Source organism: Schistocerca americana, chromosome 9 (assembly GCF_021461395.2).
Source record: "Schistocerca americana isolate TAMUIC-IGC-003095 chromosome 9, iqSchAmer2.1, whole genome shotgun sequence".
Taxonomy (NCBI): domain Eukaryota; kingdom Metazoa; phylum Arthropoda; class Insecta; order Orthoptera; family Acrididae; genus Schistocerca; species Schistocerca americana.
The window spans coordinates 162,489,545-162,504,855 of record NC_060127.1 but is presented as its reverse complement, the minus strand read 5'-3'; the positions used below and the strand labels follow the sequence as shown (position 1 = coordinate 162,504,855).

Sequence of the window (15,311 nt, the reverse complement as noted above, 5' to 3'; positions counted from 1 at the left end):
AAGGACAGTGAAGGTACCTGTAAGAATCTTATTATTTTTCATCACAATATAAGAAGTCTCAAAAGTAAGTTAGATTTTTTATCTGTAAATCTAGGGATACGAGCAATTGACCCAACATAACAGTTCGAGTAGAGGAGATCGTGTATGCGATCGCGTATGTGAAACTCAGTACTCGGTGGCGGCAGAGTGAGAACACGTTCATTGCTGTATGAAGCATTGATACGGCTGAAATCGTCTTCTAGCGTGGGTGAAAAAGTTGCAGGCATGATTGAGTAGTGAACGGCTGGGCGGTAAGCATGCATAGTGTCGGCGAGTTGTTGACAAGATGCGGGTGCGGTAGCCGTGGTGGGATTGCATGTCGCGCAGCTGTTTGTTTTGACAAGGGCAAGGTCAGTGAAGTGCAGGCGGCACAGTATTGACGTAAATGATTAAATGTTGCCTGTTGGAATCTTCTGTGACTTGTCAAAGACCTTTGACTGTGTAGACCACAATGTTCTCTTACAGAAGGCTAAGTCTTATGGCTTGGGAGGTAGCATTGGTAGGTGGATTGAATCATAGCTACAAAACAGAAAAAAAGAAGGTGATAATTAATGGTGCAAATGATAGTCCCATCTCATCTGACTGGGGCACATTAAAATGTTGAGTGCTCCAAACGTCCATTTTGGGACCTTTGCTTTTTCTTAATTTCATCAATGATCTCCCACTTTGTACTGACAATGAGTGTAAATTTACTCTTTTTGCTGATGATACCACTATTCTGCTAACAATGGCCCAGAAAATAAATATAATGCTGTACTTGTTGACATACTACACTGGTTTAAGTGCAATGGACTAACTCTAAATATTATAAAAGCTTAGTTTATGCCATTTCATACATGTCAGCAAGAATATGATGTATGCCACTTAAACTGTGGTAAACTGAATACACTACCTGTGAATCATTGAGGTTCTTGAGCAATCTAATTGATGGCAAGTTGAACTGGTCTGTGCATATCCTAGACATGGATAAAAGGCTCAGTGTGGCAACTTATGCTCTGTGTGTAGTCACCCCCATTCGTGACTTGGATGCTATGAAAGCTGCCTACTTTGGTTATTTCCATTCTATGATGTCATATTTTGGGGTAATGAGCTTTTAGCCAAAAAAATATTTACTGGACAGAAGAGAGCTGTGAGAATCATGAGCAGTGATCATCCAAGATATCCTTACAGAAGTCTGTTCCATGAGTTGCAAATATTAACAGTCACCTCTCGATACATATTTTCTTTCATGATTTTTGTTTCTAATAACCAGTCTCTTTTTAAAACTAACAGTGAATGTCATGATCATGATACTAGGTCAAAGAATTATTTACATAGGAATCTGAAACATTTAAGTCTTTTGCAAAAAGGTGTTCATTATTCTGCCACAAAAAAATTTAACTTTCTTCTTTTGAATATTGAAGTTCACGATAATGTTTTACCTACTTTTAAACATAAACTAAGAGGATACATAAGGGGAAATTCTTTCTACTCTATTGACGAGTACCTGCAGATATAGCAATGATTGTTTTTTGTAAATCGTATTGCCGTTGGTATTTATATTCTTAAAACTTAGTTTTAATGTGTTTTGCTATAACTCATTTTTAACTGTTTAAGTTGGACAATGTACTATATTTTCTTGTTAAGCAATTGTTTTATGTTATTGTAGCTATACCTTTGATTTGATTTTAACTGTCAAGTTTACTCATCATTTTATGGTGCATTTTTGTCATTTTATATACATGTATTATATCTGTGCTATATAATCTTGACTCATTCCACATCCACATGATTTATCACAGTATGGATTGATGGAATATGAAATAAATAAAATATAAATAAAATTTATCTACAGCTAACCTACGTGATCATTTGTCCCCAGCCCAATCACAAATTTTATTTAGTACCACATATAATCATAGGTGTGGTACAGAGTCAGATGCGTTTGGGAAATCAAGAAATACTTCATCTACCTGACTGCCTTGATTGAAAGCTTTAAGTACATCATGTGAGAAAAGTATAAGTTGGGTTTCACATCATTGATATTTTTGTCCATGATGGTTGGCATTGAGGAGGTCATTCTGATCAAGACACTTCATCATGTTTGAGCTCAGAATATGTTCTAAGATCCTACAACAAATCAATGTCAAGGATATTGGATGGTTGTTTGGATCTCTTCTATTATCCTTCTTGCAGATGGGTGTGATCTGTGCTTTTTTCCAAGAACTGAGCACAGTTTTTTGTTTGAGAGATTACAGTTAAAAGAGGGGCAAACTCAGTCTCAAATTAAGTATATAATCTGACAGGGATTCCATTGGGCCATGGAGCATTGTTCAGTTTTAATGATGTCAGCAGTTTCTCAACACCACTGCCACTAATATTTATTTCATTCATCTTTTCAGTGGTACAAGGATTAAATTGGGAAAATTGTTCTGGGTTTTCCTTGGTAAAGGAAAATTTTAAAACAGAGTTAAACATTTCAGCTTTTGCTGTGCTACCCTCAATTTCAGTTCCTGCCTCATTCACTAGGGACTGGTCACTAAGTTTGATGCACTAACAGCCTTTGTCTGTCAACAACGATAACTCCATACAAGTACTACTGCTCTCAGTTGTTAAGTGAAGGCTGTCAGCCACTGCATTGTCCATGGCAAGAGATAATACTGAAATTCGGCATTCCCAGCACACTCTTGACAGTGTGAATCTCAGAAAATCGATTTCCCTAATGATTTCTGAATTAGAATGTCCTATGTGTTAATCCCTGTTAATTCCTGTTGTTCAATGATAAACACATCAGACATTGCTTCACAAGAATAACCTAGTACAAATAACAGTTCTGCCAATGCCCTGCCCTTTTATATCTTATGCATGTGGTATATCTGCATATAGCTGTCCCATGACTTTTGTCACCTCAGTGTAAACACACAACTGCACAAAGTGTTTAGATGTTTATTTATTAGCCTTTCAGCATATTTACCATGTAGTTGGCTTTGTCAACTGAAGTTATATATTTACATGTACTTTTCAGTTAAATGCATATAGTTTCTAACACAATTTCCTGTCTCATTTGCTAGTGATGGACACTAACTTTGATGCCACTAATGGCCTTTACGTGCAACCAGAATACCTTTGTGTTTTATGAAAGATCATTTGACAATATCTTGCTATCGTAGTCATTGAAGGCATCATGCATTGCTCTCTTAACAGCCAAACATGTTTCATTCAGCATCTCTATCTGCAGCCCTACATCTTATTTTACACCTATAATGCAGGACTCACTGTTTCTTCAGAAGCTTACTTACAATGACTGTATACCTTGGAGATTCCCTCCCATTCTACTTGGTACATATGTATCTAGTGCATGGTCAGTTATTATTTTAAACTTGAGCCATAGTTCCTCTCCATGCTCCTGTCCTGTGATGAAAGTTTCAAGTTACTCATTGAGGTATGCCACTACTGATTTTCACAATACCAGAGAAGGAAAGTTGCTACTCACCATATAGCAGAGATGCTGAGTCGCTATAGGCACAATAAAGAGATTCACACAATCATAGCTTTCGGCCATCAAGGCCTTTTTCAGCAGTAAACACACATACACACATGCACACACACACTCATGCAAACACAACTTGCACACATGTCTGCAGTCTCAGAGAGCTGAAACTACACTGCAAGCAGCAGCAGCAGTGCATGATGGGAGTGGCGACTGGGTGGGGGTAAGGAAGAGGCTGGGGCGGGGAGGGGGAGTGAAGTATGGTGGGAGTTGAGGACAGTGAAGTGTTGCAGTTTAGATAGAGGGCAGGTCAGAAGGTGCTGATGGGGGAGGGAGTAAGTAGTGGAAAGCAGAGAAATAAAAACAATAGCAAAGATAAAAATAATAAGAAAAATAAAAATAGTTTAAAAGACTGGGTGTGGCGGTGAAATGAAGGCTGTGTAGTGCTGGAATGGGAACAGGGAGGGGGCTGGATGGGTGAGGACAGTGACGAACGAAGGTTGAGGCCAGGAGGGTTACGGGAACGTAGGATGTATGGCAGGGAACGTTCCCACCTGCACAATTCAGAAAAGCTAGTGTTGGTGGTGAGTAGCAACTTTCCTTCTCTGGTATTGTTACATTCCATTCTGGATTTCCCATTGTTTGAGAACTGATTTTTATCTAGTTTACTGAACACACATATCTTTGTTCTTGTTTTAGTTGTCCTTTGTACTTTGTTAATCATTGTTGGCATAGTCATGTCATGGTCGCTGATACTACTTTCAGTGTGGACATCCTCAAAATGGTCAGATCAACTTGTTGCCATTAGATGCAACATATTTCTATCATGAGTGGGGTTCCTAACTATCTGTTGTAGGTAGTTTTCAGTGAAGGCATTTAGTAATGCTTCACAGCATGTCTTATCACTCAAACCCCTATCAAAACTGTAATTTTCCCAGTCAATTGTTGGATAATTGAAGTCTCAACCAATGATTGCAGTATGACTGTGGACCTTACCTGCAAGTGAACTGAGGTTTTCTCTGAAGTTTTTTGTTACCTTGGTAGATGAGTCTGGTAGAGAACAAAAGGCTTCAGCTAGCATTTTTTATGTGCACTGTCCGCCCCTGGTAGCTGAGCGGTTGGCATGACAGAATGTCGTACCTAATGGCCATAGTTCAATTCCCGGCTGGGTCGGAGATTTGAGCTGTCCTTGTCATCATCATTTCATCCCCATCGACATGCAAGTCACCAAAGTGGCATCAACTCGAAAGACTTGCACCAGGCGAACGGTCTACCCGAAGGGAGGCCCTAGCCACATGGCATTTCCATTATTTGTGCCCTGACACAGAATCTTATCCAAACAATTTGCACATAACTTCAGTTTCTATCTTGGTGGATTTGAGTTTCTTATATATTGCAACAAATACACCATATCCACTTCCCGTCTGCCTATTCTTTCAAAATACTATTAACTTTTCCCCTAAAATCTCACTTTCAGGTTTCATTCAGCTTTCTGTACCTAGTATTACGTGAGCTTCACTGCTTTTTATGAGCACTTCGAACTCTGGCACTTTGTTGTGAATGCTTTTGCAGTTTACCATTAGGATCTTAATACTTACACCTGTGTGAGGCATTTCTTTTGATGTTACACTGATACTTCTGTGTTTCCTGCAGCTATTGTTATCTGGACTGGAAGGAGAGTCACCTAATCTAGTATCCCTTGAGTGCACTACACACACAGTCAGCTACCTGAGTAGCAGCCTTTGTTCAATAGTGCTCACCTGACCCATTTAGGGAGACCCTACAGTTCTCAGCCCTATGGGGCAAGTCCGGAAACTCACCACCTAGCTTGTCGTAGAACCTTCAAAGTCTCTGGTTCAGTCCTTCCACTCAATGCAGAACCAAAAGCCCACAAACAGTTTTGAAGACAATGCTGCAAATTTTGTGAGCTTCATTGAAGCTTGCTGCACAAGGCTGGTTCTCTCAACCTTCTCTGCCAGCCACTGGAATGATTGAAGTATATCAGAAAACAAGTAAGTGCTGATAACAGTTGGTGAAAGATTATGCAAAAGTGATGTGAACAGTAAAATATGTGAATCTTGAACTTCAAATCAACACAAAAATCTTGTACACATGGTCTCACACAAACAAAAATTCTGAAGTCGGCTTTTATATATAAATAAACATGTGTGTTGCATGGATTTTTCGCTTAGCTGTTCTTGTTCACACTTCTACACTGGTGTGCCAAAGAAGAACACTGCAGCATGAGTTTATCTCTGTGAAAATCAGTAAATATGCAGGACCAACAAAGTTCACCTTTCCCCAGTTGCACATAACAGTGCAATAAATATAAGTAAATAATCTAAAGCAAAGACTGGAACAGTCGATGGTGCAATCACAACAAAGACATAGATAGAATTGTTGAATGAGCATAAAAATACAGAAGCTGGGAACAGGTTGTTTACCGTGAAGTCCCTCATTGTTGGCACCTAAGCAGACTTTCAGCTTCATACGTCAGCTGTGAGGTACCTTACATGTCTAATTTACCTGCCACATTTTATCTTATCTCATTTTCCTGCCACATTTTTTCCCTCACAGACTACCAATGACATACAAAATCAAACTCTATGAACTATTTAACATGATTCTAGGACCACTTTTCACATATTGGTCATGATAGTCAACAGTTTCTCTCACACACAAGCTGCTCTGTTTTTTACTGTATAAGTGATAAATCATTACTGAAAGATGTGTCATATTTATGTAACAGGAAACAAAGAACAGCCTTCACAAATAGAGGTTGCAGCTACAGCACAAAATTTGGAATGCAGGAACACTTATAAAATTAAATTCCTTGTTGAATAAGTAGGAGATAGTTACTGGTAGAGTTGAAGCTGTGAGAGAAGGTCATGCTTTTGCCTGGGTACGTCATACACCGAGAACATTGTCCACAAAAGCAACATTTTCAGCTGAGTCCCCGTCTGACACACAATTTTAATCTTCCACAAAGTTTCAAAGCAGCAAACATTCCATGGCAGGATGAAAGATTCATCTTGGAATTAAGGTAACAATTTCACTGACCATCATTCCTTCAAATTCACTTATGATTTACATTCATGGCATTCCAGCTGTTGAAAATAACCTCATACAAACACACACACACACACACACACACACACACACACACACACACACACACACAGAGAGAGAGAGAGAGAGAGAGAGAGAGAGAGAGAGAGAGAGAGAGAGAGAGAGAGAGAGACAGAGAGAGAGAGAGAGACAGGTAAGCAACTATTTTATGACTGCCACATGAGCAAAAACAGCAGTGACAGTAATACAACAAACATAGAAATTGTCTATAGCAAATAAAGTAACTCAAGATTTAATACTACACATTACCAGCAAAATATAAAAAAATTCTGGGATGCTGAATGCATAGTTGATCATAATGGAATGAGGGTACTGGTCTACAGTTATGTTTTTCTTTTAAAAATAGTTTTCACTATGTTAGGTAAATATAAATGTTTAAAATTTTCAGTTTACTGCACCAGGATAATACTAGAAAAGTGCACAAGAACTGAGAAAATTCTAACTTACAGAAACATGCTGTGAGAGTGATTTGTGGAGTGCCATTACAGAAATTTCAATGCAGTCTATAAGACCACCTCAGTACTTAAACTACCCCTTCTCTTCACATACCAACTGATAAAGACTTATTATAACTTGGGTTAGTCACAGTTTAGATTTTTACAAGGTCTCAGTACCAAGAACGCTATTTACTCATACAGTGAGAAGGTACTTCATTCATTAGACACTAAGTTACTGGCTACTGCTATATTCTGTGTCTGTCAAAGGCACTTGTGTGAACTAGAATATATTTTAAGTAAGTTATTACAGGAAATGGCAGAAATGGTTCAAATGATCTCTTCCTACCAATAAACAAAGAGTGTCAACAGAAAAGAGTCTTGCACTAAGCTGTGTCACCATCCTACTGGAAATTAATTACATGCAGTATCACCCCTAATTTCATGTTAGGGCTTTGCTTTTTCTTGAGTCTATGAATCACCTTCCATAAGTAATGTTATCAAATGCCAATTTTGTTTCATTATCAGATGATGAAAACATTGCAATAAAAACCACATCATTAAAGTTTCGGGAAGAGCACTTAATGAAATTTTTATGAACATTATCAAGTGGATCCTGCCCAATTATTTGCACACTGAACTTTGAAAATACACGCTATATGCAGTTGGGTGATTGCAATAGGTTTTCTTCCGGCATATCTAAAATACAATTACAAGCATGTAGAAGAAGTTGACTATTAAATTCTTGGCATAACAATTTGTTAATAAATTCAAGTGGGATGAGCATACCACAGACTGCTTCAGTACATAAAATAAACTTTATTTCTGCAGATATTGTCAAATACATGATACAAAAGTAAAAAAAATAGCATACTTGAGTTACTTTCATTCCTTAATTTTATATGTGATACTTTTTCAGGGTAATTTCTCCAATCCAAGGTACAGTTTTCTGAGTCTACAATCGAGTAATAAGAATTATTTGTGCAGTGACCTCAAGAACATCCAGCAGGTACCTGCTGAAGGAACTGCAGGTACTAACAACAGCTTCTCAGTATCTGAATTCGGAATTCAGTTGGCAGAACACTGTGGTTATTTTCTAAATATTAATTCATTGCCTATGACTGGAAAACTGATGGAGAAAGAAACTTGAGACAGCTTTTACTTTTTAATTTTTCTTGTCAATATTTTTGAAACTAGGAAAATGTTGAACATGCCATTGTGTTGATAAATATCTGAAAAAAATATTAAATGCCCTCTCCAAATATTAACGAAGACAGGGAACAAAATGTTCCATAATTGTAAGTGGCTACTCAACCCTCTGCAGGAGGTAAACTGATCCGTGATGTGAGGTACACTGAGCCACTATTGTTAATTGGTATACATTCAAAAACATAATACATATCAAGGCAGCTAATGACTGCATGTTATGGAATACAGCATACTGACATACAAACAAAAAATAATAAAATCACAATAGCTTACAAAATGCTAATAAAAGCTAATACAATGTGAGTTCATTCACAACACTTTGCACATTCAAATGATCATAAAAGAACTGGATTCAGTAATTACATGTTCAACTTTCGTCTCACATACACAAATTGTTTCACCTGTAGGCCTAAATTTAATTGTACTAGTCAAACATCAGTAAAATGTCTCCATTTCTTAGGACATGCAAAATTTTAGCAGCATAAAATTGTGGGCCTTCTTGTCTGATGGTGTGCTGTGGAACTGATAAATGTAATCAACTGTTGATGCAGTCTAATATTATAGCACTACTTGAAGGTCCAGGCAGGACATTGAGTAGCATGTGATCATTAACTGGGACATAGCTGCCCCTGAAGCAATAATTATTGCAACCATGGCCACAAGTTCACCTCTATTAGCAAGTGGAGGCTGTCCAAGTGCTCTGCAGACTATTTGAGTCAGTACTATCAGTGACTTCTAGACAGTGGTTGCTACCTTACCCGGCTAGTGTGTGTCTTCTTGCTGAAACTTGTATTTGCATTGGAGGTCAGTTTCATTTTATGAACACCGAGAGCTATATCAGTCCTCCCATTTTCTCTCTTTACCATTTGTTCAGTACAGATTTTTGACTCCCCTTAGCAGATTATAATGTCAGAATGCTGTCAGTTTTTGTCTTTAAGCCTTAATGGCTATCACATGCAGTGACAATAAGCCATAGTCAGGAAGCATTCTTTCTTGAACTTCTGTGAAAATTTTCAAATGTTCATTTGACTGCTTAAAACTGAAATCATCAATTCCTAAGATGAAAGCCTTTTCTGTACATTGTTTAAGAGTTGCTCTCCAGACACCAGTGAATGATTGTCATATTTGCAAGTAAACTTGTCATTGCGGATATTCTCAATAATTGGTGGGTTTTGTTATGTTATTTTGAAATTATCAATCCTGTAATTCACAGTATGTCAAATTATAATGTTTCTATTGATTTATATATAACAATAATTATAAGAGAGGGCATAAAGGATTTTTGTGGGTTTAACTGAGTGTTTAGTTCAGTTAACCCTCCATACAATATTAAAATTTATTTTGCAGCAGCATAACCTCAATTAAAGGGCCTCGTGGCTACAATGCGCAGACTGAGGTGCCTTGGCATGGTTGGCACGGCTCCACCATCCCTCCTCCTCCCCCCCCCCCCCCCCCTTGAGGTTTGAGTCCTTCCTCGGGCATGGGTGTATGTGTGTGTGATGTCCTTAGCGTAAGTTAGTTTAAGTTAGATTAAGTAGTGCGTGAGCCGAGGGACCGATCACCTCAGCAGTTTGGTCCCATAGGAATTTACCACAAATTTCCAGAATTTCAATTAAAGGAAAACTTGAAAATAAAATAATAAAAAACTTTAAAACACTAGAAAGCACTTTTTCAGAGACATTATCAAAAAAATTAATTGACAGTTAATAACAAAAGAAACACAGAAAAATACTTCAAACTTTATTAATTCAGTAACAATTAATAACACAGCAAATTTTTACTACAAAACATTAGCTAAGGCGATGGAGGCTAACAATGCAAGATAACTGTGTTTCCAAATAACTAAATGACTAAAATCTCCCTACTCAACCACTCATCACAGTATGGTTCATTAATCTCCATTAGCAGTTAATTTAACTTTGTTCTAATGTGTGGCAGTCTGTTATGCAAACATATCTATAATATGAACAATTACAGGAATTTATAGTTTACACCTCATTTGTTAAAGCAGTTTTTCATTTTTAGGGTGTAACTATGAATGGTTTGTATTTACCTTATAGCAGAAGTTGTATTACAGTCATTAAAGCCTGGGGAATGAATGTGTTCCATTCAGTCAAATATTGCCCGTAAATTACTCTGCGTGAAATGCTCATGACAGAATGTTCATTCAGGACTGGAGAATAATGTGGAAGGTATGGTTTCTAATGGACGAAAACAAAAATGAGGCAATAAAATTTGTATTTATTGTACCACAACATATATACTGTGATAAATACTAAAGAAATTCAACACAAGATTGCATAATGTTGTACGCCACTAGATTCAAATGTGTACTTCAAATCTAATTTTGAGTTGCTAAGGACACTTGACACAAATGCTTAATTTAATTGCTTTCACAACAAACTAGATAATATTCCCAACATAATAATATCACTTTGCCTATGCAGACAACATCATCTCTGATTGACAGCCTATTAAAATCTTTTACTATCATACAATGATGACTTCTATAGTCAGTTCAAAAAATACTTTCTTACTGCTTGTAGCTGTCAATGAGTAACTTAAAGAATTTGATTTATTCTTGTATCAGCCAATTAATATTTGCCACATTTTCACATGGTAACAATCACTAGTGTAATAGCATAACAGACAGCTGAAAGAAGAAACAAGCAAAATCTTAATGGCTAAAAGAATATACCAAAGACAGTGTGTGAGGATATAGGACCCTCATAGTGAATCCAACTCCAGTCCATCTTAGCAACTGTTGTGCTAGCGGCTAGCCCTCCTCCTTCCTGTCCTCCCAATTAAGTTTCAAACATGCCACCAAGCTTAATATCACTAAAAACACAAAAATTTGATGATTTTATGGGTGATACACATACAGTGAAAATGTCTGAAAGGAGCTAAGTGTGTCATGTTATTTAATGACAGCCCTCAGCACCATCTGTCACAAACATACCAACTTTATTTTTCTATCTTTTACTCCATGTTAATAAATATTGTGCAGTAATAGAGTGCTGTGTTTGAAGCTTTTTCAGATGCAAAATAGGAATTTTAAGAATGATGGAGAGGATCTTGAGCACTAGTGTTCAGAAACCATAGGTAGGAACAGTGAAAATGAAAGTTTAAATGAGGCCTAGAGTTGTGCTGTGCAACCTTTGTGGTTAAGGTTAATGCTTGCAGCCAGCAGGAAACCTGGTGTGAGCCCTGCTCTGGCCCAGATTTAGAATTGTCCCTACATATCCATAATTCTGTAGTCCCAGGCATTTGTGTGTTATTTGTGTGTGATATAATATTTATTTGAAACAAATACTAACAAAGTATTTGTTTCACATCTTTATATGAGATTTTCCATTAATCATTTAGATAATATTTATTTGAGTAGCCTGTTTCCTTCTAACTGTGGAATTTTTGTACTCAGTTACAGCATAATGAAGTAAACATGAAGTTTACAGCAATGTTTTTTTGTTTCCATAGAATGTGTATTACATAGTTCTTGTTTTCAGACATTCTTATCTAGAAAGCTGCAACAGCTTTGGGTAGACCACTGGCTTGATCATTTGAAGGGTTGCTACCCACACGGATCCAGATTCACCTTCACGAATGACTCGCATTAATCCCTCAGCGATGAACTCTGGCCTGCAAGCAGAAAGCAGAGGACACATAAGATACAATATGCTGCAGTATTTTCATCCCTCCTCTCCAGAGTAATCATTCGCACATGAGTTGGAGAGAATATTTCAATTGTGCTGGATTCATCCAATCATTCATCCACACATTCTGTTCCATCTTAGTCATTCATGCAAAAACCTAAATAGAAACTTAAGAAGTTTGAGAATAATATACCAATATATACACTCATTGATGTTTTTTGATATTCATAACCATGTGCACAAACCAAAAACCCCTGTCACAGTCACAACACAATAAGAAAATTTGACCTGCTTTGTGAACTAACAAAACCTTAGCACTGCACAGAATGGAGTTCATTACACAAGAAAGTGTTCAATACTCTCTCTCTTCAAATGAAACCTGGTGCCAAAATGCAAACAGCAGCTAAACAATTCCTAATAGCAACATCAGTTCATAATTTAGATGCATATCTAAACCAACAATAATTATTTCTCTATATTGTAACTCAGAGCACTTCTGTGCTACCAAGAAACTCTCACACTGCAAATTAGTCCATCCAGAACACTGGTGCTTGGATCCAAGGACGCTTTGAGAACCTGATGGGGCAAGTATGTTGTGTACAAATTATATAAAAAAAGAAACTTTCTTGGGAGGGCAACCACAGCTTACAGATATTATGAATAACAATAACATCACTCGGCACTCAGCAACCATTCAAATTATGATAAAAATTACAACAGTTAAAAAGTGAAGAATGATGAGGTGTTTCCAAAAGGTGCATAGCTATATCAAGGTGCTTTATTTGCAGCTACTCGGTTCATGTCAGTATAGACACATCCTCAGGTTTCTGTCAAAAATACAAATCAGTATATGAAATTATTGAAATGGTAGAAATACGGAACCATAGTGTTGGCATTCAAAAAGAAACAGTGATGGGTACTCACAATGCTTATATTTCCATGTCATAGATGGACAATTATGGGGTCCCAGCTTTTGGGAAGTTATCCACATTAGAAGTCAAATTACAGTGGTGAGTTGTCATAGAAAAAATGAGTACACGCAAAAGATGCTTATAGAAGTGTACAAAGCTTGATTTCTGAATAAGTAATGCCTAGAAAAAATTTGAATGGTTATTGATTTTTAAGTGTTGATATTGTTATTCATAAATAATTGAGCTTAGGGGATCAAGGCATTTAATCATGCAGCCGTTCTGTCTGTTCTGAAATGGAGAGAATGATGAGTTTTTGAGTTTCAGAGAAACCATGGCTAACATTTGTTGATGAAACTCAGCAGGTAACCTGCCCACTGATTCACTCATTGAGTTCTGGCACAAGGGGCGCCATAAATGTAGCATCGTGGTTGCGGGAGTTTCACCAATGAGGGGAGCTGGGGTCCAGCCAGCCTCCGTCCTGTGAGTAGCTAGGACCTATGGATTGCAAACTGTCTACAATCCTCTTGGGGGATGTCCACCCTCATGGTCTCCTAGCCACTACCCCATTCTACCCCTGGAGGGTGACTGGGACATTACTGCTCAGCATTAGGGCATCTAGCATTGGCAATCAGATCCAAGCGTACTTCATGGTGGTAATGAGTATGTACAGGGGTGACTAGTCAGCCACTGTCATTCTCTGCCTGCTGGCAATTGATGTGGCGCCATGGCAGCTGCCACCTGCGACTCTGGACAATGGATGTTGACTGCATGACTGGAGGATCAGTGCAGTCTGCAGTCATCTGAGTATCCATGCACACAGTGCAATCTTGAGGTGGACCAGATTGCCGTATAAAGCTGCATGAATAAACATCTATCTATACTACCACTGTTTAACTGCACATTCAATCTTCTCTTGTCCATCCTGAAGTGCAGCACTCTAGAATAGGCCAGGTCATTTCAGCTCTAAGTCTACAAAAGAGATACTTTACGAAATTTCATAAGAAACACACTAGAATATTTATCAAGTGTGTGAGACCCATTCCAAATAAGACTAACAAAGGATGTTGAATGTATACAACAAAGAGCAGCATGAATGGTCACACAATTGTTTAACCTATGGGAGAGTGAAACAGACATTTTGGTAGATGCTGAAGAAAAATGTCAATAATCTTGCCAAAGCCTAGTAACAAAATTTCAAGAACCACAATGTATTAGAATTTCTTTCCATGCCATATATGTATACAGTCAGGAAGAATGATTGCTTAAGTTCTTCTGTCTGCACAGTAATTAATAAATCATTTCTTTGTGGACCCTGTGCAAAGGATATGTGGAAGGCTATAGTATATTCTTAGATTCTTCACTTATACTGTGGAGAGTACAATTCACAGTGGTTTGCAGACTATGGATGTAGATATAAGAGTAGAAGCTTCCTTAATTAGGTGTCATAAATATGAACAATTTGCTGCCAGCATATTATCACATCAAAACCAAAATCAGGTCTGAGTCCAAAGGCAGCACATACACAGACAAAGAAACTTCATTTGTAGTTGCTTTTTATGGTCTGTGATCAAAATGAACTGTCACCAGTACTTCAGACATAAATAATGTGGATTCAATAGCACCGTAATGACTTTTTGAGGGAGAACTTACAATTTTTCAAGAAGACACATCACCATATCCTATATTACTTGTTTTGGTGTTGCAGAAGAGGCAGTATCTCTTTCTTGAAATAAGTGTACAATTTCGTATGGTTTCTACACTTCTGGGTACTGTCATATGCCAAATGTCCTGTGATTAAGCATTTTCTTTTCCAGTAACCCTACCATCAGACTATTTAAAATATAAATCTCATTTCTTTATCATGCCACTTATTTTTTACTCTAATGTTCTTGAAAATTTAGAGGAATGCTACTATTCTGGATTCTCCTTTATTCATCTGATAAAAGATTATTTCAGTTTAATAAAATTCACTGAAATAAAATGAGTCAATGAGGATGAAATCAATGAAAATGTAATGTAATGAAGTTATATAAGTGAAAACCATTCATAATTGCAGAACTTGCAGCATAATGAAAATGTCATGACAAATGAAAATATGTGCCAAACTGAACTTGCTTTTCAGAAACAGTTACATAAACGTCCATTTCTCAGTTTTTCTTTTTTTCAGTCAAGCAACTTGTTGTTCTTTTCCATTAAAATAGATTCCGTCTAGGGTTTAAAAACTGGGAAAAAAGTTAAGCCACAATTACTGTCAGACAGTTGACACTCACCAGAATTAAACTTATGTAAATAAGAGCATAAGTTCTTCCTTCTCACACATTTCATATATTATGTGCCTGAAGGAGATGTGTTTAGTCTTCCATAGCACAGGATATATATCCAATTAGAGAATGTCTTGTTATGGTTTTTATGTGTAACAGAAGAAAACATAAATGACTTTCATAGCTTCTCAGTCCCACAGGCATGC

The 15,311-nt window shown here is 37.3% G+C and overlaps 1 protein-coding gene across 1 annotated transcript in view; it reads right to left on the bottom strand.

Annotated features, from left to right (window-relative positions):
* Nucleotides 1-10,501: 10,501 nt before the first annotated feature.
* The window catches only part of LOC124550773 (15-hydroxyprostaglandin dehydrogenase [NAD(+)]-like), a 71,310-nt gene continuing 66,500 nt past the window's right edge, over nucleotides 10,502-15,311 (bottom strand). Inside the window, exon 7 of the mRNA XM_047125497.1 lies at nucleotides 10,502-11,919. Coding sequence (XP_046981453.1) covers nucleotides 11,793-11,919 — 127 coding nt within the window. The 3' untranslated portion in view covers nucleotides 10,502-11,792. The remainder of the gene's footprint in view (nucleotides 11,920-15,311) is intronic.